This window comes from Rhea pennata, chromosome 1, assembly GCF_028389875.1.
Source record: "Rhea pennata isolate bPtePen1 chromosome 1, bPtePen1.pri, whole genome shotgun sequence".
Classification (NCBI taxonomy): Eukaryota; Metazoa; Chordata; class Aves; order Rheiformes; family Rheidae; genus Rhea; species Rhea pennata.
Window position 1 is genome coordinate 92,974,993 of NC_084663.1, and position 24,180 is coordinate 92,999,172.

Consider the following 24,180-nt stretch of genomic DNA (forward strand, 5'->3'; position numbering starts at 1 on the left):
AGCTCACGCCACATCATCGGTGTGCGACGGCGGCGTCGCCATGGTGAAGCGGCCCGCGGCGCAGCGGACTGTGGGCCCGGCGGTGCCGAGCGCGGCCATGGCCTTCTCGGGGCACCGGCCGGAGCTGTTCCGCTGGCGGCGCCTCACGGCCGAGGCCGGAACGACGGTAACGGGGCGGGGGGGGAGGGAGAGGGGAAGCGAAGGAGCGGCCGGCGGCGGCGGCGCCCAATCGGGCCCGGCCGTTGGGGGTGCCAGGGGCGCCCCGCCGGGCACCGTCCAATGACGGGGCGCCAGCGCCGGGCGGGGCCCGGGGCGGTGTCCCGCCGTTGGCGCATGCGCCTGGCGGCGCCGCGGGACGTTTCGGGGAGAGGCGCGCGGTGCGCGGCGGTCGGGGCCTCGGGGCCTGGTGCTGCTTGGTAAACTGTGCTTCAGAAAGGAGACAAGTGCTCGAAACGCCTTTATTTATTATTTTTTTAATCTTATTTCCAGCCAAAGTTTGACTCTGACAATGTGGAGCACTGGATCAAGGTGACGTAATTTTCACAGTGATTTACCCAGGAGTAAGATATCCTGTTGTTATGCATGTAACTTATGGGTAAAATGTAAAACTTGCTGTTGAGCAGTGCTGCAGTGTGAGACACTTACCCCAGAGCGCTTTCTCCTGAATTTGTTATGATCTAAAATCAAGGAGAAAGAATTCAGTTGTGATCATCCATTTGTATTGCCTCCACGAGTACCTTCAGCACCTATATACCTACCATATGGGACCTACCATATATACCATATATTCCTCACTCAGCCTGCTAGATTTCTGTGGCAGCAGCTTGCTCTGGTTCCCCCTATCACCAAGGGGAAAAGTTCTGCAGACGTTTGGCCTATCTGAGGTACAAGTGTTACGTGTTAAAATACAGTGACAAGCCAGGACCATTTACCTCACAGAAAGATGAATATGGGACAGAAAATTGTTCAGACTTTGTTTGCACCCTGGCCAGATGATTGTGACAAGGTGTTGATACCAGTTGTCATAGTTGGTGGCTGCTGGGGACTAACTCAGCAAGTCTCCATTCATCCCACAGGGGCTGTCTGTTCACGTTCTCCCAACGTGTTCTTTGATCACCGTGATTGGCACTAATTGCCAAATGGATGCTTATTACTTAAACATTTCTAAGTCAAATTTCTCCAGTCAATCAAGAGCAATAGCAGAAATGTATTTCCAAAGAATGATATGTTTTGGGTTATATTTCCCTTGATGTTTGGTTGAGGAGAAACCTGGATATAGGAAGTTTGAAAATGAATGCACATTACTCCTTAGAAATGTTTTCCTTTCTTTAATTTAAAGAGAGTGGATCAAGCCTCTGAATATGCAGTCTCTGAAGCTTTTTCCTTTCAAAAGCCAAGTTATCTACAAGGGTTTTGTGGTCCTGTGATGAATCTGGAAAGCATGGAGCAGCTGCAAGATCATGATGAGGCCTATGAGGAAGGTGAGCATAAGTATTGCTTGCCACAAGGTGCTTGAAGGAACTCTTCTTGATCCACCTTTATGGTTCTGGTCTGAACAGGTTATTATAAAGCTTGAGACCAAAAGAAACTGTTTATAGTATAGTAGACTGGAACTTTTCATCTAACAGAAACAGGCATAAGAAGAACCAATTGCTGGAGTTCAAGGTAGATTTTAGTTAGATTACCAAAGAGAAGGATGAACTCTTTCTCCTGGGGATTTCAAGTCAAGGCAAGGATAAAAACTGCATTTTGGGGATAAACTGTAAGATCAAATAAAAGTTACTAGGCTTGAATAAACAGGATGAAATTGCGTGATGTATTTTTGACAGCAGGTCAGAATGTGGAAAATAGAACAACCCTGAGTAACTTTCACATCTGTGACTTATTGTGTGTTTTTGCTTTGATTCCCCCACAAAATTTTCCTCATTAAGTAAATAAGCCCTTTGTAATGTCTGCAGCCACAAGTGCTTTACTACGATCTGACAATAAAACTGGCTTGTAAACAGTGGAGATATGATCCCCTATCAATGCTGGAAGTACATCTGCAGTGTAAAAAACTGTTAAAAGATAGGATTTTAAAAACTATGAATTAACTGTTCTTTTAAGACTCAAAAGTAAGCCTTTCAGAAGAGATGAAATCTGTCAAGAACATCCATTCAAATACAGGAAGTCAGCTTTTTCACTTGTAGTCATCCAAGGTTCATCTAACAGCACAGAGTACGCCCACTTGCTTACACTGCACTATCTGAATGCATTATACACTGTGGCTCAAAAGGAGTCAGCTCTCTATCACTGGCAGAAAAGTTTTACTTGTTTTCCTTGTGTTTTTTTATTATTTCTTTTTGCCCTTCTGTGCTAGTATTTCCCCTTTTACAGCTACCAGTCCCTCAGGAATTTTTGGCAAAGAAAGGTACCAATAAGACATATTAAAACTTACGTACTCTAGTTACGAGGCGCTCACATTCCGCAGTCAAAAAATTACCCCCTTTCCCCATGTGATACGCTATTTTTCTTTCTTCTTATCAGATATATTTCCTTGTTCCTGAACTGGCCTGTGAGATTATAAAAGAGAAGAAAAGTGATTTGAAGAGCACTAAACATTGGTTTTATGTTCTTTTTTAAAAAAAGAAACACACACACTCCTTTTTAAGGGGCTTTAAAAAGCCTCATTGTTCATTTTGATTTTATTGCCTTAGAAGATCAGGAGATATTCCTTAGAAGTATCTTCATTTTGTGGTTGGACTGGATATCTGGAGCAGATGCTTTTAACTAAAGGCTCTGTACATTTACAGGGGTGACTTGCTCTGTAGTGACTGACAAGCTCTCTGTTCTCTGCCCAGTCTCGTTGCATAGTCAGCCCAGCTTCCCACGGGACAGCTCCCGACACCTTGCAGTTTACAGCCCTGTGCTCTGCTTCAGGAACAGCTTGACCACTTTGCACAGAGGCTGGGCAGTGGGTTGGGGCAGCAGCCATGTCAGCCATCCTGGCTCTTGAGTAGAGCTCTGAAAGAGGAATGTTTACATTTATCCACAGAAGGAATTTATACCAACTTGTTTGTCAGGCATTTGAATTCACTGAGAGTAGCAAATGTACCATGGGTGCATTCCTGTGTTTACAGTTTTAATTTTGTCCCTACTTAAGCTTGCCACATGATTAACTTTACTTTAGACATGTTGGTTGCTATTGCAGTGGCTGTACTTGCAAAAGTTAAACTGTACAAGTCAAGCAACCATTTGTTCAAACAGTGATTCCTGTTGTATTTAATGTATAGCAGCTTCAGTCATACATGTGGAAAACTTCTAAGTATCTGCAAGTGCAAAGGTCAAACATTTGAAAGCTATCTGAGTTACAAATTACCTCATATATATTCTCTCTCCTTGATAAGTATTATTTTAATCACACAAGTGATCTAAATGTCCCGAGAATGTTGTAGGAAAAATGGTGTGAAGAAGAATTCATTTTTCCTATATGACAGGGAAGAAATTTGCCACCTTCTCTTCCTGTTTTTCAAGAATATGAAAACAGAATTATTAGTCTTATTCAGTTTTCTGTTGCAGATTAGCTTTCAGTCATTTTAGACAGTCTTCTCAGTTGTGTCATCTAGCTATCTCAGGGACAGAGTCTTGCTAGTTTAAACTTACCCATATATTTTTAAAACAAGTAAAGTCATCAGTCTCTTTCCTCATGGTAGCTCAAGAGCTGCTCAGTAACTGGATAAAGTCCAAACTACAACTGGAGTTGACAAGTGATGGAGAAGAGGAAGTTGGCTCTGTCCTCCTGGAAGAGCCTTCTGCAGTCTTTCTCAAGTACCAGCGGTTTGATGGTGAGAGCACAACAAAACAACTTATGGCTCACTTTCTGAGGATGTGCTGGGGGAGGGAGCCTGGCCTTATGGCTGGTCAGACTGAGTGGTACGAGTCATTCTGTGGCCAGGACAGTGGGTTCGGTAGGATCAAGATTAGAGGCAAAATATTTTTTCTTTCCAGCTTTTACATCAGCTTGCTGTAGGACTGCATAAATGCACTTCATAAACATTTGATGCCTCCCTATGTAAAAGAGTTTTTATTTCATTTGCTCTTGGGGATTTTTGCCTGTCAAATTTATGCAGCGGCTTGAGATGCTTAGAAGCAAGGCAATAAAAATGGGCAAAATGTTGTTATTGCTCCAGCATGTTCAATGGGAGACTGATAAAGGGTCTATGGGAATAAATGGAATGCAGTCAATATATCTCCTTTCATCAGAAATGCATTCACAGTCTCTAAAAGTGATCTCTCTAATTATATTAGGCTTTGTGATCTGCAGAAGAGAGGTATATTAATTTCAGACTGGTTTGAGATGATCTGCATTCCTCATTTCAGACTTGTGCAGCTATCTGGAACACGAACTGGAAAGTTCTTCTGTGCAAGAATACCTGAAGCATCTTTTGCAGAGTAAAGTGGTAGACTGTGGGATAGTGGAAGACCTGAGAATTGAAGATACCAAGAAAAAACAAAAACCTGCAGATCCACGAATAACCATGAAGCTCAGACACAAGCAGGTGTGTAGGCAAGGCAGCAGAGTTAAAAGGAATAAGATGTAGAACTATAGGATTAGAGGAAGTACTCAGTGATAGGTCCTCAGTATTCTCTCCTAACCTGCAGTGATCCCTGACTCAGAGGCAAATAAGCAAGGATACTCCTTGGAGATTTAGCAGAAATGTTACTTGTTTCCACGTGCTTATGGAAAGCCATTTGCAGCAGCTTGCACTGTCAGCTTTCATTACATCTATTCAGATTTTCCCCTTTTTCTGGAGACAGGCAGGAAAAGCCACTGCAGCCCTCAGTTCTGTGTTTGCTCTTATCAAGTGATGCTGGTTTAATCCCACCCTCTTGAATAGAGTTCTGTGCTCGTCTGAGAGCAGAATCAATCCAGGCAATGCCACTTATAAGTAGGGTTGCTTGCCTCATGTAAAAGGTGGATTGTGACCCATTCTGACAGTTTACAGTGAACCTGAAATACTTCAGCTTTTGATGGCTTTGACTTTTGCTGATTTCTTCCTTCGCAGGTGAAAGAAAATCGAATGAAGTATCAGAAGGCACTGGAGCTTCAGAGACAAGAAAAGGCTCTTAAAAAATCAGTCTTGTTTGAGGCCAAGCAGCAAGCACAGGAGGAAGACAGAAGGAAGGCACTGCAGGCCAAGCAGGAGGAAAATGCAATCCAGAGGGAGATGGTGAAGCTGCGAAAGGAAATGGCTGAGAAGAGGCACATCATGGCAGAAGCATGGAGAATGTAAGACAGCAATGGATCCGTTCTCCATTGCTTCATCACATATAAAAAACTTCTCTTATCAGTTTCTGTGGCTAAATGCAAGAGGAGTGGTGGTCCCAAAGGAAACATTTTATGTTGCTGTGTTTCCAAACACTTTTGAAATCTTTCATTGCTTTGTTAGCAACTTTAAAGGCAGAGTTTCGCAGGACGATGGTTAAAATTGTTAGCTTCCCCTCAGCCATGACCACTAGGCACACTGAATCACAAAGCAGTGTCTGCATTGCTGCACACTCTCCCCATCAAATCTGTGACCATAATCAACCTTGTTAGTGTCTAAAATGGCATAAAACCAGTAGCCTTAAAAAAGTAAGTAAATGAAATGCTGGCTTGCCTGGAATGTGTTAAAAGTCTAGCACTTAAAATAGGCTTCCTCTCCTGAGAGAGGAAAAAAAAGAGAGAATCCTTGGCTGAGACTCCTGTAGAGACAGGATCTTTGTTTCTGCTGAGTTTGACAGAAAAACTCTTGAATTTTTCTGCTGAGAGATGACCTGTAGGGATGCCATTTATTTACTTGGGCAGCCCTGGGATCCTGAATCTTCTTGTACAAGGGCTTTTCTGAAATCTCACTATTTTCTTCCTGCTGCTGTACTTTAGATATGCCTCCAGACTGCACGTAATGACTGGAACCCCAAATCATGACAAGGGCTCTTTTCTGAGAAGGCTGAGTTAAATAATTAGCATCTTTCAAGCTGTGCAGGTCATTCTCTTAGAATTGGCCAAAAAGGGAGAGAGCGCTGTGCTATGGTGTTTTACTCATTGTCTGTGTTAGATCTTGATGTTCTCCACCTTCTAGGGAAAGGAAAAGACAAGAGAAAAGTCAGAAGCTGTCAATGCAGGAGGTATTTGTTACTGTGCCACTGCTGCTGGACCTGAAGAAAGAAGAGCAAGGAGAGGAAAAACAGAGAAAGGTTCAGGAGCTGCTGAGTAGGATTCAGACCGATAACCAGAAAGTGAGCATTACCTCTTATCTGAGGTCTGAGCTACCTCTTTCAGCTAGTGTTTGCAGAATTGAAGTAAAAAGTCCTCATTATCAGGATTTTTTTACTTCTTCCAAACTTTTCCCCTGATATCAGGAAAGTAAAGGAGCAGGGAAAGAAGTATGTTGTGAGATTGGGAGCAAGAAGTCCTGAGCCTCCGTCCCCAGGGTGTCTGTGCCTCAGTGTCCCCATGTGGATGTTTCACTAAGAACTGTAGAAAAGATGTGGCTCCCAGAACAATTGTGAGCACAAAGGCTTCTGTGATAAGTAAATAAGCTGATGAACAGAGGAAGCCTTGGAACCATTTGCTTGCCCTTGAGGGAAAGAAGTAAAAAGGGTGAAAGAGCACAGAATGGCCTACAGTGTCCCTATTCTGTCCATGGGAAGATTTTCTTCCTGCAGGTCTTGTAGAAGACATTTTAGAGATTGCCTTGCAGGCCTTGGCGCAGGAGCAGGGAAAGGAAAGAGGAAAAGAAGTGGTGAGGTCTGGACTAAGTTTTGTGATGGATTTCCAAGAGTAGCAGCGTGCTGTCTTATCCACAGTAATGGGTTTCTGGAAGATCCCTTCCCACAGGGTGCAGGGGAGACAGTGATACTGCAACAGCTCTTCTTAGGCAAACAAGCAAATTTTAATAATTCCTAATAGAAAGCTAGGAAGCCGTAACTTTTGCCCTTGTTATTGACCCAGAGCTGTCCTCTTACTCCACTAGTTCTGAAAAATAGCACAGGAATGATGCTTTGAAGGGATATAAAAACACAGGTCTCCTGGCATCCTGAACCTACATACTCATTTGTTACTGAGAGATTACATTTGGAGAGCTGGTTTTGTGAAAAAAAAATATAGCAAGTGGCTTCATTGGCTGATAAGTTAAAAGGGGTGCTTCCTGTCTGAAGTCAACTATACTTTCTCTTTTACCAAGATAGATACTTAAATGTAGGAATTTTCCATATTTTCCTTTATACTTCTCAATATCATCATCATGAGAGTTTACAAAGGAAGAGAGACTATCCCACCCTCTAAGACCAAGACCAGCACTGGGTTAAACATCTAGTTGAATCAAATACCTGCAATTAAAGAGAGATCTTTTTGTACTGAATTATCTTATATGAGCAGGCTCAGCAAAGGGAATAAATATCCCATTGTGCAGATATGAATGCTACTACATAATGTTTTTAATTAATAGAGCAGTAACCATCATTAATGTCTACTTATGTACATCTAGAATGTTTTATGCAGAAGAATCCCATAGCTTTTATGCTGGTTCTCCCCAGGGCTCAATTCATCTACCTGTGTACTGGATTTGAGCTTGGCTGCTGTTTAGCAGTACACAGTCTCTCTCTCCAGCACAGTCTAAGCTAAGGAGATAAGCATAAATGAAACCACATAGCAATTTATGGCTGGCATAATGTGAGAGAAACCACAGCTTAGCTGAGCTAAGCAATAATGACACTTTGATTATTTTCTTAAAGCAGAAAGAAGTAGCAAATACATTGACATTTTGTCCTTCTCATAAGTCTTCATTTGGAGGTTTCCGCAACTGAGAGAAATGCAATTAATACAAGGCATTATGACAAAAGGGAAACAGCTGAATCCTGTGAGTTGACCCACTTGGAGGATCAAAATGAACAGTGTCTGCAGTGACAGGGCTAGAATTATGGGGAAGATTAGATAGCAAATTGCTGTTCTGTACAATATAAATAACTCCCAGAGGCAATAGGTCTAATTACATGATGAGGGAATGCTTTGGCTTCCTGCTGAAAAAAGGGTGAGCTTAGGTCATGCCATAAATTAGTGCTAGGAAGTGTCTTGATTTTTGTCTAAGTCGCAAAAAAACAGTCAGTGCTCCATGGAGATACTTGAGAAGTATTCTCCACAGAAGCATGCTTACCTGTACAATCTTAGACATTTTCTAGATTTTGAGACATTTCTCCTGTTTCTAGATACGCTGTTCCTGTATCCCTCACCTGCTTTATTCTTTTACGCTTGGTGAACTGAGTTTCATTCAAAAGCAGAATCCTGTGATATTGTCTTTCTAGTCTCTTTCTGCTTTTCATAGAAGTCCTGTACCAGCTGCATTATTTCTTTACTCTCAAGGGTACTTGTGGAAAGCATGGATGTTAAAAAGAATCTCACAAAAGAAAGACAGATAAGGGGAAGGGTGTAGAGGATCAGCTTTTGTGTGATGGATTATAACTTGCTCATTAGTTTTTATCAAACTCTCCCATGCAGTGCCTGCAACGACATTTCTCTGCTTGGTTCAAACTCATTCTGGAACACAGAATTAAAATGGGGAAAGCTAGAGCCTTTGCTGACTGGAAATGCCAACTGAAGGCCCTGCAAGCCTGGAGAAACTATAACTGGGCCCAGAAAGTGGAACGGGAGACACAGCAATTAGAAGTTCATCTCCAAGATCAAAACAGGTAGTGACTGTACACTGTGGAATTCTTCTTCCTGCAGCAGACCTTAGACAGTGCAGTCCTCAGAAGGATGCGAAAGGGGCTTGCCAGCTAACCAGCAGGAGGAAAACTGTAGCTTTTTGAGAAAATTGCTACATTGCCTGCAGTCTGCCAAAGACATTTTGGTACAGATGAAAGAATAGAGATAAACCAGAGTTTGAGTACCTTCCAGCAAATCTGAATTGCGCTCTAAGTATCTTTCCTGGAATGTCTTATCCTGGCTTGCTCTGGACCCCAGAGAATATAAGGATCCATACTTATTCTTAATGAGTATCATTGCTGCTTATTTCAGTAGCATTATAGTAGAGATCATTTTGACCAGTGCCTTTCATCAGGGACTCTGTTGGATGAATTCTCCAACAACGGGAGAAAATTCTGTTCTTGCAGGTGTGTGGGAGGCTCTGTGGGGAGGCAATATCCCTTCCCCCATGCAGCTGGCAAGGGAATAGAATATCCCTTTGACAACTGTCCTGCAGCCCAAAGATGACACAGGAAAATACAAAATGTGAAGTAGGGGAACTTACTTCAAAGTAATGGGCATCTTCTCTGCCCTCCCCCTCCTTCTTGCAGAAACACTGTACAGCTTTGGAGGGCCTTCAGACTGAAGCAACAGAAAGACTCAGAAAGTTATGGGGCCTCATGGCATGGCCCAGGCTGCTGTACTCGGTGTGATTGTTTCAGGCAGGCCTGGACAGAAGCCTCACTCCTATCATAATGCAAGTGCTTTCTGATTCAGGAAAAAACAACTGTCTGTGGAGCATAACCAGCGGCGGCTTTTGCACCCTTGCTTTCTGGCATGGCAGCGCTGGAGCCAAGGAGAGGCAGAAAAACGAGAGCTGCAAATCAAGAGAGGGGAGACAAAGAAAAAGATGGCACAACTGCTGGAGGCAGTGTCACTGGGAAAGGATTGCCAGGATGAGCCACCAGAGGTTGGCAAGACTGGGACAGCTAAAATGAGTCAGAATCAACCTTTGCAGCAAGAAAAGGTAAATCTTTTCCCAGTAGTTTTCTCTATTGGGATCTCTGTTCTCACTGGTTAGATCAACACACTCCAAATGAAGTGCTTTAGTGTGCTCAGAGAGAGAATTACCCCAGAGGGAGACTTCTTGCCCAGGATGAGCCCCAAATACCCACCTGCAACTGTTCATGAGGGAAGTCTAAAGACTGGAGGTAAGCATGAAGGATGATAGATGAGTTCTAAAATAAACTCTCCTGCTGACAAAGAAAACCCTTCATGTACTTTGAGCTGCAATGAAATTCCCACCCCCAGATCACTTTTGCTGAGAGATTACAGTTATGTATTTGATACCTGCCTAGACTGAGAAAGAATAACACTTGACTGTATGACAAGAGATTCTGTCAAGCCAGTGCAGTCCTCTGGCTTTTAAGTGTGGGGAAAAAAAGCTGTTCCTAGATGTTTCACAGTAATGCACATCACAAGGAAGTAGGAGAATCAGAGGTTGCTTCCTTAAATTGGTATTTTTCATTTTTAACAACTACTTTTTCCTTTATTTTAATCCAAGTGCTTAGTACTCAGTCCAAAATGGTATATGCTAACCCTTGAGAGATGAGGGTAACACCTGAGAAATAAGCTGTCCTGAGCTGCTCTCCCTAACGAAATAGCCAGGACATATTCCTGCCAGAGCTTCCTTCCTCCCAAGGAAATCCTGAGATGGCACACAGCTCCTTAACAGTTCTTTCCCGCATCCTCCCTTGCTGTGCATAACTGGGCCCCCTGCCTTGCCTAGTGACTGGATGAAGAGTGCATAGCTGAGATAATCCTACTTCTCAGGCATCTCACTAAAGTTTCATTAAAGAAACACTCCTTGTGTAGCAAAGACAGAAAAGGGCTTGGTTTTAATCACTACGAAGTCTTTCTCTTTTCTTTTTTTCCAAGTCAACTGAAACCTGCTTCATACAAGAAGACCCTGACCATGCCAGAGACCACTCCTGTTGGGATGCTTCTTATGCACCTCATCCTCATTCCTACAGAAAACCCAAGTTTGCCTGGCAGATTACCCGAAAACATGCAACCCTGAGTGCCCAGGATCGGGCTGTGTGCAGGAATCAAATAGCCACCGTCCCGCAGCAGTTTCAGGCACCTAGCCCAAAGACTGCCCTTGCTTATGGTAGTTGTTTTGAGCACCGTCATGCCTTCCAGCAACAACTGATTGAGAAGCAGAGGCGGCAGCTTCAGGAACAGCAAGAGCTGATCCTTGAACTGCAGGAAAATCAGAGACTGAACAGAGCTAAAGAAGAAGCAGCACAAGCCACAGCTGTCACGCTAGCACTTAACAACCCTGTCTCACAAACCAGGGAAAAAAGCCTGAAGAGGAGGAAGCAGTTCAACTGCAAGAATGTAATCCCTGTGAGGTACAAGCCCTTGGTAAAGCAGACTGAGTTAGTCATAATCATTCCTACTCAAGTTGAGCCAGAATTTGTGGGGGAAGCTCCCATGAATACCTCAGTCATATTAGTGGTACTGACTGTTGCACTTGCCTGTGGTTTAGTCTCAAGGGTAATATCAGCCTGGCCACAGTTCTCCGTTCTTCTCCCTTATTTTTCAGTGGCTTGGTACCATGTGAAGCATAAAGGATCCACTTAGAAATAGCAACACTGGAGTGTTACACATAGGAGTGGCAGAGATTTATATAATTAGGAAAAACAAGAGAGTGTCATCCTCAGTACTCCAGAAAATACAAAAGACCTAGATCCTCCCTCTAGAGGATGCATCATCAATCCCATTACAGACAGAGAAAAGGTGTATTGGGACCCAGTAACGAAACTGCACAGCTGAGAATAGAAACTACAAAGCTTGTTTCTTAATCATAGGGAGTAGGTATGAGACATCATTTGACTGCATTCATTGATGAGTTTCATTAATCTTTCCTTTCGCAGCCCACCTGTTTCTAATGGGCCAGAAAACACAATGGCAGTGACCCAAAGCAGGAGGCCCTCCAGCCAACTGACCTCAGCTCATCCCATACTGAAAGGTATCACTCTAGGTAGCAAAGACCATTCCAGACCACTGTCCTCAATAGCTTGTCTGAAAACTCTCTTTCTTGGCCTCAGCCTTCCTGGATGATAACAGTACACAAGTAAAACCCTCCACTTTTTTCACAGCCTGACCAGAGCTGTGAGTGTGAGCTGTTTTCATGCACAAGCTAAGCACTTAGAAAACCAAGGGCACTGTAAGCCCCCCAGGTCCATGATCAGTATGCTGTGGCAGTGGTTACTCTCAACACTTGTGATAGTCTTATCACACCAGAGACAGAGAGAAGCTCTGTATAGGGCTTTTTACTGTCAGTCTTATTCCCTTCATTGCACATCCAAATAACTGGACCAGCCAAATGGTCATTTTTACCCAAGTTAGACAGAGGTATTGAGATTTCAAAGGAAATTTAGTGCCTACCCCAGGTTTTGTGAGACAACAGTAGCTAGGCTGGGGAAAGAGCTCCAAGTCCCTGCCTTCTGTGAGTTATCCCCCCCGCTTCTCTGGCCATCCTGGAGCAGCATACAAACATTAAACATGCAGCACTGCTTTTTTTTTTTTTTTTCCCTCCATGTAGTAAAGTAGAATCAGGTTCTGCTATATCCCTGAGTCATGTTCTTCCATATCAACCTAGGGGTGGTTGCAGTCTGCTTGAAATGCAATCTGGAATGTGATCATGGTAACGTTTCAACAGTTTTGGGATCACCAAAGGCTTTTTGGCCATGATGGCTGGGCCTTAATAGCTGTCTTCCATTAACTGAAAGTGTTCAGCTCCCACACTGCCTAACCCGAGCCATCCATCACTTTGACTTGTCTGGACTCAATATAGCTTGGGGACAATAAGAATTTTTTCAAAGCTTTAAAGTGCTTTTGTTTGGATATCCCAGTGAATAAGTTATCACTGAATGACTTTCCCTTGGCAGAGGATCCTGGGAGAGGCAAGAAAAGAACTTAAAGAAACTTACTGGTCAAAAGACTGGAATGCTCCCTGATTATCTGTTGCACCAGCCTGTGCTTCATTTGGAACTTCAGGGCAAGTGAGGATGGGTTCTGAGCTCCACTGTATGTTCTGTGAGGTCATGTCAGGACCATAACACCTTTGCTGATAGCCAGCAATACTGCTGCATTGCAGCTTATCTCACAAAAAAAGTGTTAAGAAGCAATAGTTTCTCACTAATGAAACCAAGTGCTTGTGTGTCACTGCAGCAGGGATGTTTTCTGTCATGATGTGCCTCTGTAAATATGCAATGGAAACTTACTGGAGGTCTTGGAGACCTCACTGGAGTTGGTGTTAAATCAGATGCCAGAAGCCTCAGCATTCAGATAGGGAAGGCAAGGATAAAGAGCTCTGGAAACAGCTCATTTCTTAATCCAGCCTCATGGCTGTGACTGTCAATGAGGGAGGGGAGAGTGAATCTAAGTGGGGCAGTCCTAGGTCTTTATGAGTATTTCTGTGTTCATGGCACTGCCAGCCATAAGAGGTGGCAGAAACCTAGGCCTTTAGCGCTCGCCTCTCTAGGCGAACAGGGGCATGGCAAGGGAGAAAAGGTGTCATCCTTCCTGTCCATCAAACTTCTGCCATTATCCTATAGTGCATTTCCACTAAGCCTTACATCCTCTTGTTTCTGTTTTTCTAGCTATGGAGGAGAGAGCAATTCAGCGGGCAGAACGGAGGAGGAAACTGGAAGAGGCCAAACAACAGAGAGAAGAGGAAAAACTGGTAAGGAAAGGAAAGTGGAAAATGAAATAACCTCACATATTCCAATTGGAAGAAATGCTGTTTAAACCCCATAGAATCAGGGGCTGGGAAAAGGCCTTTTATAAAAAAAATGAGGATTCTTATGTCTTGTGAGAAAGCAGATGTCCAGCACACATTAAAATAAGCCCTGAAGTTATTCCTGCATTTGCATACAGTGATCCCACGAGTCTTGCCATATCACAGGCTTATGTTCATTTCCCTCCCATTGCAACTCTAGAAGTAGACTCCCTTACCATCCACCACCTCCACTACCTCTTTTGCACCTACCTCCTGACTGTGACCGTCTTTTCCAAGGATGGGAAGAGTGAAAGAGCAGGCAAAGATGATCCACTTGATTGGACTTGGTAAATGATGGGGTTTCCCAATCCCCTATCTTTCCTGTTCAGACACATCAAGATATGCAGCCTGAGGACATGCAGTCTGACCTAGTAGAAAATCCTACATACAGGTTTATAATAAATCTCTGCTGAGGCTGGAATACACTGACAATTGTGTAGTTAATATATTTATGATACACATCCAACAGAGGAACCTTCAAAGCTTCAGATCGTTAATCTGTCACTGAGATATTGATACAAAGTTGCATTAAGACTAGAAAGCTCAGAACTGAGGTCCTAAAACAACCAGTATTCCCTCCTTCTGTAAGCAAGAGGGGTGCATATGTCTGTGTGGGAGTCTGAAACAAGCTTTAGAGAACATTTTAACCATAGAGTGGGCATACAAGCAGGGAAGCTAGGTTTCTTTGGCTGCAGTTGCCACAGTCTGAGAGATTAGGAAACATGCTCATAGAAATAATGCATTGTGGTATGGTTTTTCAGGCCTTTGATGCAGGCACTAAGAGCTAGAGCTTTGCAAAATGAAAGTGGGAGTAGGTAAACATTCAGAAAAGGATATTGTGCTAAGTATGAGCATTGGTAAAATAAAACAACTTCTTTGATTTTCAGTGTTTGGGGGAAAATATAATCATAGAATCATAGAATTGGTAAGGTTGGAAGGGACCTTTGGAGATCATCTAGTCCAACCCTCAAGCGAGCGGCCCATAGGGGAATCAAACCTGTGACCTTAGCATTATTAGCACCATACTCTAATCAACTGAGCTAAACCGATCTAACACATATCAAACTAGCCAGTTTTGTCAGCCTCTGTGCCACTTAAACTACACACAACAAAACATTTAATCTTCAAGCTCCGCATTTTTAAAAGTGGAACATAAATTACATTAGAAATCCTTTTGCACTTCAACTGCGCTCCTCCTGCGCAAACTGCTGCGTTGGTTCGCTGCCTCTGTTAGCTGCGCTCAAAGGTCCTGGAGGACTGGAGAGGTACCTGAGGACTGGAAGAATGCCAATGTCACTCCAGTCTTCAAAAAGGGCAAGAAGGAGGACCCAGGCAACTATAGGCTTGTCAGCCTCACCTCCATCCCTGGAAAGGTGATGGAACAGCTCATTCTGGATGTCATCTCCAGACGTACAGAGGGAAAGAAGGTGATCAGGAGTAGCCAGCATGGATTCACCAAGGGGAAATCATGCTTAACCAATCTGATAGCCTTCTGTGATGGAATGACTGGCTGGGTAGATGAGGGAAAAGCAGTGGACGTTGTGTACCTTGACTTTAGCAAGGCTTTTGACACTGTCTCCCATAACATCCTCCTAGAGAAGCTCCGGAAGTGCGAGTTAGACGAGTGGACAGTGAGGTGGATTGAGAACTGGCTGAAAGGCAGAGCTCAGAGGGTCGTCATCAGTGGCGTGGAGTCCAGTTGGAGGCCTGTGGCTAGTGGTGTCACCCTGGGCTCAGTACTGGGTCCCATCCTGTTCAACTTCTTCATCAGTGACCTGGATGAGGGGACAGAGCGCCTCCTCAGCAAGTTTGCTGATGATACCAAGCTGGGAGGAGTGGCTGACACACCTGAGGGCTGTGCTGCCATTCAGAGAGACCTGGACAGACTGGAAATCTGGGTGGAGAGGAACCTCCTGAGGTTCAACAAGGGCAAGTGCAGAGTCCTGCACCTAGGGAGAAATAACCCTAGGCACCAGTACAAGCTGGGGGCTGACCTGCTGGAGAGCAGATCTGCAGAGAAGGACCTGGGAGTGCTGGTAGATGACAAGTTGACCATGAGCCAGCAATGTGCCCTTCTGGCCAAGAAGGCCAATGGTATCCTGGGGTGCATTGGGAAGAGTATTGGCAGCAGGTGAGGGGACATGATCCTGCCCCTCTACTCAGCCCTGGTGAGGCCTCATCTCAAGTACTGTGTCCAGTTCTGGGCTCCCCAGTACAAAACAGACATGGAGCTACTGGAGAGAGCCCAGTGTAGGCCTACGAAGATGATCAGAGGGCTAGAGCACCTGCCCTCTGAGGAACGGCTGCGAGAGCTGGGCCTCTTCAGCCTGGAGAAGAGAAGACTGAGGGGGGATCTTATCAATGTGTATAAGTGCCTGAAGGGAGGGTGTCAAGGGGATGGGGACAAACTCTTTTCAGTTGTCCCGTGTGACAGGCCAAGAGGCAATGGGCAGAAATTGAAGCACAGGAAGTTCCGCCTGAACATGAGGGGGAATTTCTTCCCTGTGAGAGTGACAGAGCACTGGCACAGGTTGCCCAGAGAGGTTATGGAGTCTCCTTCTCTGGAGATATTCAAGGCCTGCCTGGATGCAACCCTGTCTACCATGCTCTAGGAGACCCTGCTGAGCAGGGGTGTTGGATTAGATGATCTCCAGAGGTCCCTACCAATCTTATTGATTCTGTGATTCCTTGGGCATATGCAAGTATCTGGACATTCTCATTTAAAGATATACTGAAAATGTTAGTGGCAAAAAACAGCATAAAAAAAGATTTTGTGCTCTGTGATACATGACGTAACATTATGTATTTTAAAATATGCACTTGGTATTCTAAATAGCCCCCACAATAAGACATTTTAGTTAATTTTACCTTAAAAGCTTTAATTGGCAACCTAGTTTAATCATTTAGATTACAGACTCCAGATATTCTACTTCTACAGATAAACTGAGTCTTATCTGCTTGCTGCTACTTCATGCCTGGAAGACCTGCAACAGAATTCAGTCCAAAAATGTTAGCAAGGATTAGATAAGAAGCAAACACACAGGTCCCTATTTCTTTTTGTGTCAGCTGCATGAGACAGACTGATGGCCGCACATCCTCCAGTCTTCAGCTGCACCAGGCTCTCAACGATGTTTGCCTGTCTCACCTTTTTATTTCTATTTACTTTTTACTTACTATATATTTGAGCACCTGTAATGCTGTTTTTATTGTAAAACTTCACAGCATAATCATATTCCAAGGGTCCAGTACAGGCTTCAGCAATCAGGTTCTCAATAAATAACTTAGGGCACCATTTAAATTTTTAAGGACAAAAGTGGGCAAATATTGTAACTTAGAGCAAAGAAAGATGGCCATATGTAGAGAGTAGAAGGAACAGTCCTTCCTCTCCCTTCCTTAGTTCACTGTCCAGCACAGATCATATCTAGCATATGACAAAGCCTGCTTCCTTCTGAAGTTTCAGACACTGACCAGTACTAGAGGAATACCACTTGTCTGGGATAGCTTAAGAGGCCTGTGTTCCTCAAAAGATCATATGCACTGCATTCAATTTTGTATCCATTTTCTTCTTTAAGGCCCAGCTGAAGGCTAAAGAGGAAGCACGTCAGAGGAAGGAGGCTGAGGAAAAGAAAGTGCAACAGGAGAAAAGACGAGAGGAGAGGAGGCAGCAGAAGTTGGTGACTAAACACTTCGCATGTCTCCTCCATATTAGCAGAAATAGGGAGGAAGAGCCACTACCTGCTGGCACTCAGTCAGCAGCTGGTGTGATGTGAACTGAAGGTCTTGGTTACTAGAGCAGCATTTCATACTACAACACTGCTGTATTGACCTACCACCTTCCCCTTTTTTGGCCATCTTAGGAGAAAGGCTGTGAACTGAATGCATTGTAAAGAATGTACAGTCTCTGTCTCAGAAGCAGGTGCCAGCTGGTGGATGTTCATCGCTGAGGCGTATTCATAAGCCTCTGCAGTGGCAGCATGTATGGCCTGCTTCTTCTACGTGTGTCTCCCTCCAGCGTACGCAACTATACCAGTCACAAACACATGGTTTAAATGAAAACAAGCCTGACAAAGATGTATCAAAAGGCAACTTTCCACTTGAAGAATATTGGTATCCTTTCCTTGGAACCAGCAGCATCCAGCAGCCTAGGAACAACCCCACATCATTCTTCTTACTTGTAAATAAGCTGTCCTGATAACCCAAATAGCACTGCAGTTGAAATTCTACACGGATTTGACCTACAAGTGCTGTTCTGCTTAAATGGAGAGTTTTAGGATGTTTGACCTTCATCACTGAGTCACAGTCAGAAGTATTATCATATAGTTACATAATACTCACATCCCTCCCTACTGTTTAGGCAGGAGTAAGTGGTAGGGTCCATGCTTAAACTCAGTCATTTTTTGTACGGATTTTGAATTCAGTTTGAAAAAACAGAAACCTGCCCTCCTCCAGCTCACAGAAACATCCCCTTCTTCCCAGCTGATGAAGGGCCAACAAGAGGAGGTATTGCTATGTCACCATTGTTAGTAACCACAGATGATGTGGACACTCTGCTACAGTAACACCAAACTGCACAACTGAGGAAAGGGCATGTGTTCATGTGTGGTTGAGGGAAATGTCTAGAAATGCCATCATCTTCCCTGAGGATTTCAAGCCCAAGATAGCTTGCTCTGCTTTCTACCACGTAGCTGACTTGTTCTGCTACTTTTGGTTGAGTTTGGTCTGCATTGCTAAGGATAATGCAGATTCCTATTTCCTGTCAGGTCATGACCTCCAGCTCCAGTATGACAACCTGCTTGTAGTTGACACTGCTTAACATCCACTTTATCCAGAGTCAATTAAAACTTCTGCTCATTGTATTATAGAAAGAATTGGAGAAGCAAAGAAGGCTGGAGAAAGTGCAGCAGCTCCAGAAAAGGGCAAAAGATCACTATGAGAAGGTGTTGCTGAGAAAGCTGGGATTGCTGCCATGGAAGAGGCTGAGGGAGGAAGCCAAGGAAAACCTGGTGGTAAGTGCTGAGGACAAAAGGAAAGGACTAATGCCATAGGAGGAAGGGAAAGGGAATGGATGCAGCCATTGGAAGAAAAGTTAATAGGCTCTAAAGACAGGTAGAAATGGAAAAAGCATCCAAATATATATAATGCATCCCAAAAAAATCTTTGAAGTTATACGATGCGAGTCTGTTCTTTTGCACCACAGCAAAAGTAGTCAGTAAGATACTGATAAGCCACAATAGTTACAGTACTGTTAGCCCTGGCCCATCACAAGGGTTCTTCCTCTCTGCAGAGTCACTGCTGGAGCATGTTGGCCACCTTTAGAAGCACAATACTAAAGGCAATAATCCAGTGGTCTGTTCTAACATGGCCACACTTTCAGTGCAGAAGAGCAAGCAGTAGCTTCTGAGAACCTAATGCATAAATACTGCTAATTAAATGTTTCCTTACACGGTTGAGTTAGCATGCCTTATTAGAGGTGGAATAATGACACTCAACCATATCCTGAAGATTTAGCCAAAGCCCAGAGCTAAGCTGGCAAGCTTCCATTTAAGTCACTAGAACTGAAGCTACTTAAAGTATTCAACCAAATACACAATGCCTCTGGTTGTGAAGAAGTGGAGGGATAGCAGCTGTTCCATAAGTCCATCCTGCTGTTCAATATTATGGACTAGGCTGGACTATCAGCTCCTGTTAGGAGCTGCTGCATTTTTGCAACAGGTTAAACTGCCTATTTCAAAAGGATATTCTGCAGAAGTGACCAGTGTCACTGCAGGGGATATGCAGAGGCATGATAGGGAAATAAGTCTTGTTCTTTATGCTGCGCCTTCTTTGTGGGAACCTATGTGGGTTACTCTAGCTGTCAGATATCTGCATTTTAGGGGCACCAAAACTGAGAAAATTTTCCAGTGTATCCAGTTTTCTCTAACTGGGGCCTATAGAGTCACTAAGCCAAGTAACTCCAGCTGCCTTATCTGTCCCCTCTGCTCAGGTTGCAGAAAGGCATCATTGCTTGAGCCTGCAGAGGAAGTGCCTGATGACTTGGCTCCAGCACACCCAGGAGAGCCTCATGGAGAAAGCATCTCGGGCAGGGGACTTCTATTCCCTCACATTGCTCAGAATGGGCTTCAGGAACTGGCTAAAGGTTTGCCTGCATCAAGCAGTAGAAATGATTTGAAACTAGCCAGCTGCTGCCATACTACTCCCTCACCACAGCTCCACTTCACATGCCCACAGCCTGAGTTGCACTGCTCTGCTTCCAGCCCCACCCTTCCCTTCTTCAGAGACCTTCTTTCATCTCTCCACTGTTCTCTTCCACCCAGGACCGTGTCCTACCTGCTGCTCCCCACCTCCACCTTTTCTCTTCCTCGTTCTGCTCCCTGCTGATTTTTCTCTGTTCTTGTCCCATTAGCTTCATTGCCATTTTCTTGACACTGCTCTAGATGTGCTTTTTGAGCTGGGTCATGGGAGAAGGAAGCTATTCTCACCTCTTCCTCTGTCCTCATTCCCTAGTACAAGGATTATTTTTCCACACTGGAGGAGAGAATGAGTAACCTCCATGCAGCCTACCTCAAGAAGAAGTACTTCTGGGCATGGTTTGATCTGGTCATGGAGGAAAAAAGCACATTATGGGAGAAGCTGAAGATTGCTACCAAACACAGTAACAAGTAAGTACCTTCCCTTGCCAGTAATTCTTTTTACTTGGGTTTAATATACCCTAAAAAATATTTCAGAGATTTTGCTTTTGACAGAGCAATGATCTGCTTCCCAAGAACGTTTGAAACACTCTGTTGCTGGTATTTTGCTTCTGTGACAAGCACAGAAAACACCAGCAGATGTTTATAGTGAGAATTTCCATGCAGCCTGAAAAAGAGTTTAGTCCTTACCCTTCATAGGATTTTTACATTTGCTGAAAGAGAATTCAGTGAAAGGGGATAAGTAAGTGGCTGAAGCTTTCTAAGCTGATTAGGAGATCTGGCCATACAGCTTCTACTAAGAGCTGCTTTGGAAAATCTTTAAGTGCAATTATAACAAGCCAAATGATTGTGGAGGAATTATACTACATTGTTTTGTGCACAGTGGATGACTCAGTTTACAAATCCAAAGTTGATCAACTAGAAACTCTGCTTGTGGAAACTTCCTGTTTCTGTCATCATCAGCTTGATTTTGCAGTGAAATGTACAGCACAGAGCTCTATTGATCATGACTGGAGCTGAATGCACCCAGTTCACTCATTATCCCTTAACTGCATTAACTGTGCATTTTAAAAGGAGAAAAAACAATTATCAAAAGTTCAGCAGAAAGCAGAATCCCATCCACCTATCTGACTTAATGAATGCAAGTCAGCTGCATACAGTTGTGTATAAGCTGTATGGGTGCGTAGCCCAGACAGGATCCACAGCACCTCAGAGGAGAAACTACAAGAAATTCACCTCTTATGTGGTGTAGTGAACCTGCTCTAGCTTGCTGAATCAGTAAGATTAGAACAGTACATCATTTAACCCAATAAGCCAGCAGCAAACTGGACTAGTTGAGGAGAATTCAGACAAGACTAGATTCATTCAATATAGGACTTCATATTAGGAGCATAATCACTTATTGTTCCTCATTCTCTCTTCTTCCCCTGACTGGTGCTACCAGAAGGCAGTTCAGACCTTGACATGGTAAACTGCTCTTTTGAAGGGACTATTCCCCCATATAGAAACCCAGGGCAAGGCACCTCTGGTGGGGTGCCTAAAATCAAGAAAGAATCAGAACCCCACTGTGTATACTCCCAAGAGATTGGTCTGGACTGAACAAGCCTGCTCTTTCCATTTGTGTTTCTCCTAAAGAAGCGGCTTTTGGAGACCTTATTTAGCCTTTAAAAAACATCTTTCATCTTCAGTCCTAAACAAAAGCTAATGAATTTTCCCAGAGGGAGGAGCAAAATCCTCAGGGGAAAATGATAGAAAAAGGCAGTGTTATTTTTCTCTAGGATGATTGATGTATTAATGAAGTAGTATGTACACAAATGTTTAACATGTAACATGTAACAGCTCTGATTGGCAGCAGAAAAGACATGTTTTAAAGTAGGTCATTCTCCTCAACCCCAAAATAGAAGAACTCTTTTAATTACCTGGCACGTTGAGCACGTCATCTTATCACTTTGTTCTTTGTGTCCCCAATTTCTTTAAGGAGACTTATGCTGAGCACATTCCAGGCTTGGAGGCAGTACCCATTACTGATGAAAAAGGAAAGAGAGAAAGAGGAGAGAAAGAACCAGCTACGGAGAAGAGTAGCTGAAATTCTCCCAGACTTCCAAACATGACAGAAGACTGCAAGCACTAGGAAAGGAGACAAAAGAATAGACTGTTCAGTACTATCTTCCTACCTGTGAAACAAACCTCAGGGGAATCCCTGTCTGATACAAAGGGTAGCTTTAACCTGAGGGAAGCTCCGTGTGGCCACTGCAGTTGTCAAAGTTGGTCAGACTAAAGGGAGGATATATGGAAAGTCGCCTGTTAGTTTCACTCTGCACTTGGTCTTCAGGGAAGCCTCCCAGTGCAGAGTCCCTGGGAATGCCTTGGCTTGTGGTAGTGAGCAGTACTGGGGCCTAGGTAACCAAAGCTCAGTGTGGGGTGTGTTTCAGGCCATGGGCACTTCCACACATGGGGTTGGGCACTAAAACTGATCTGCCTTTTTTATAGGAAGCACAGAATTGAAACACACCTATTTTTCCTTAAGCAGTAATATGGTGTTTTTCTCTTACCTCTCCTCTGTAGGATGAAGGCTTGATCAGAGAGTGAACAGACTTCCTTGTCAGCTGACCCATGCTAAACCCTACAGTGAACTTTGCCACACAGTGAACAGGTTCTAGCCAACTGTGCCAAGAAGTTTTGATGGGAGGAGGAGAGGGAAAAGTTGTTTATCCAAATCATACTTGCTAATAGTCCAGGTCACAGTATCCATGTACAGACAATCTAAAACCTGGATGTTTTTTTGAGGGAGAGTAATTTGCAGTGCTGGCCAGCTCACAAGCATAGTGCTTCTCTACTTTTGGTGACAAAGTGTAGTTCTGAATTGAAGGTCTATCCTCCTGTCTGCCCTTTTTCCAGATATGCTGCCTGTAGAATTTAAGAATGTATTGTGTAAGTCAGGCTTGGCCTTTTCACTTGATCTAACACCTCAAAGGAGGGAAAAAAAGAAAAAAAGGAAAAGGCAGATTGTATTTTAACACAAGTTAAAGCTGGCATGATTAAATGAAGGCTTCTCATCACTGTTTAACCTTAACTTGCAACATGGTGCAGGTACTATAATGCAGCTAAGGTACAGTAGATTTTGTCTTAATAATAGCATAAGGGAAGAATCTAGCATTACTTTCCCAGTCACAAGGGTAAAGTTTTCTCCTAAGGTAATGTAAGGATGGAGACAGTTTACCATTACCTAATGCTGTATGTGTGCATTGAAAATTCCCAATAAACCCAAACCTGAAATGAGCACAACTGAGCTGTCAGTGAAAGTATATTAGAAGCTGACTGAATGGTACTGGACAGAAGACCAGGGCCAGGAACAGAGACTTGTGTTAAGCACTGCTAATGAAGTGGTTCAGAATAGCTCAGGTGCTCAGGCCCCAGTAGCAGGCTGCAGAGCTTTAGCTTCAGGAGTTGGTCCTGTAGAGAGCTCACAGCAATCTGGTCAGAGAGCTTCCCCTCCCACACAAGCTGAGCTGTCAAGCAGACTAGTGCAGTACTAAAGAACTGTCACTCCCAGGTTGCCACCCACAACCTCCCCCCCCCCCCCCCCAATAACATTCACTGTCTTTCAAAGGCTGATTACAGACCTGACCACCAGCTAGTCAGATGAGGGTATTATCCAAGTGTGAGGAGCTGAAGGTGCCTACGTGAAGTGTAGGCGAGTACAGACAAGACCATCTGGCCGTATTAAAAGCAAAACTGTGAGAGGAAGCTACAAGCTGAGAGGGGGCTAAGTAACTTGGCTTGCAGGGAAGAACGGGCACTGCAGAAGGGTAGTATCTTCCACAGAGGGTTGAGCCAGAAAAGAACAGAGCTAGGCACTAAACTATTAAACTAATTCTCCAGTGCAGTTTTCAGACCTGCTTAGTGCTAATAGCAACAAGGACAGAGTGGCAGCACAGCAGCAGCAATGCCCTTAGTATGTTCTCTCCCCTAGGAAATCACTCCCACTATATGTCTGAACCAACCCTTCCACTCTTGGGTTACTGATGGCCTTTACACAGAAAGGCTATCCAACTTCCTCCTTAGTCTGCTATATTCATTGTGAACCCCCTGTCAGTCTCTACCAAACCCTAAATCTGAATTTGTGGCATAAGTAAAAGATGGTGATACAGGATGAAAGACAAGGACATAAGGGCTTTCTCAGCTGGAAAGAAGGCAGCACTATAGGCAGCTGTAGATGGGACACACTGCAGCTTTAAGGGGAGTAGGGGGAGCATACAGAGTAGCAGAACAGATCAGCCCTCGTGCAGCCTCATCTTGACTCCAGCACAAAGCTGAAGTGGGACTGAATCTGTTTCTCCCACCAGCTAAGTGTGCTCCAACCCACTGTGTGTTCAGGGGTGCATCCAGGTTACTGAACTGCAAACTCTTTCTCCCCCCCCCCCAAAAAAAAAGAAGCTACA

The 24,180-nt window shown here is 44.0% G+C and overlaps 1 protein-coding gene across 4 annotated transcripts; it reads left to right on the forward strand.

The window, feature by feature from the left end:
- Positions 1-83: 83 nt before the first annotated feature.
- CCDC191 (coiled-coil domain containing 191) lies at positions 84-23,023 on the forward strand. 4 transcript variants are annotated; one of them, XR_009960794.1, is made up of 18 exons: positions 84-166; positions 490-528; positions 1,340-1,481; positions 3,693-3,824; positions 4,360-4,538; positions 5,046-5,269; positions 6,102-6,258; positions 8,516-8,706; positions 9,479-9,728; positions 10,640-11,115; positions 11,641-11,735; positions 13,372-13,454; positions 17,123-17,224; positions 18,413-18,556; positions 19,534-19,686; positions 20,055-20,209; positions 21,717-22,138; positions 22,304-23,023. XR_009960794.1 is itself a non-coding variant. In XM_062595443.1 (18 exons), exons 1-17 carry the CDS (start codon positions 98-100, stop codon positions 21,847-21,849), a joined length of 2,724 nt encoding a protein of 907 aa, XP_062451427.1. In that variant the 5' UTR covers positions 84-97; the 3' UTR covers positions 21,850-21,892; positions 22,304-23,023. The 4 variants fall into 4 exon arrangements, 3 of the variants coding, with proteins under 3 accessions (XP_062451427.1, XP_062451415.1, XP_062451436.1); XM_062595443.1 differs by having other exon boundaries at positions 21,717-21,892; XM_062595431.1 differs by having other exon boundaries at positions 21,717-23,023.
- The last annotated feature ends 1,157 nt before the right edge of the window (positions 23,024-24,180 follow it).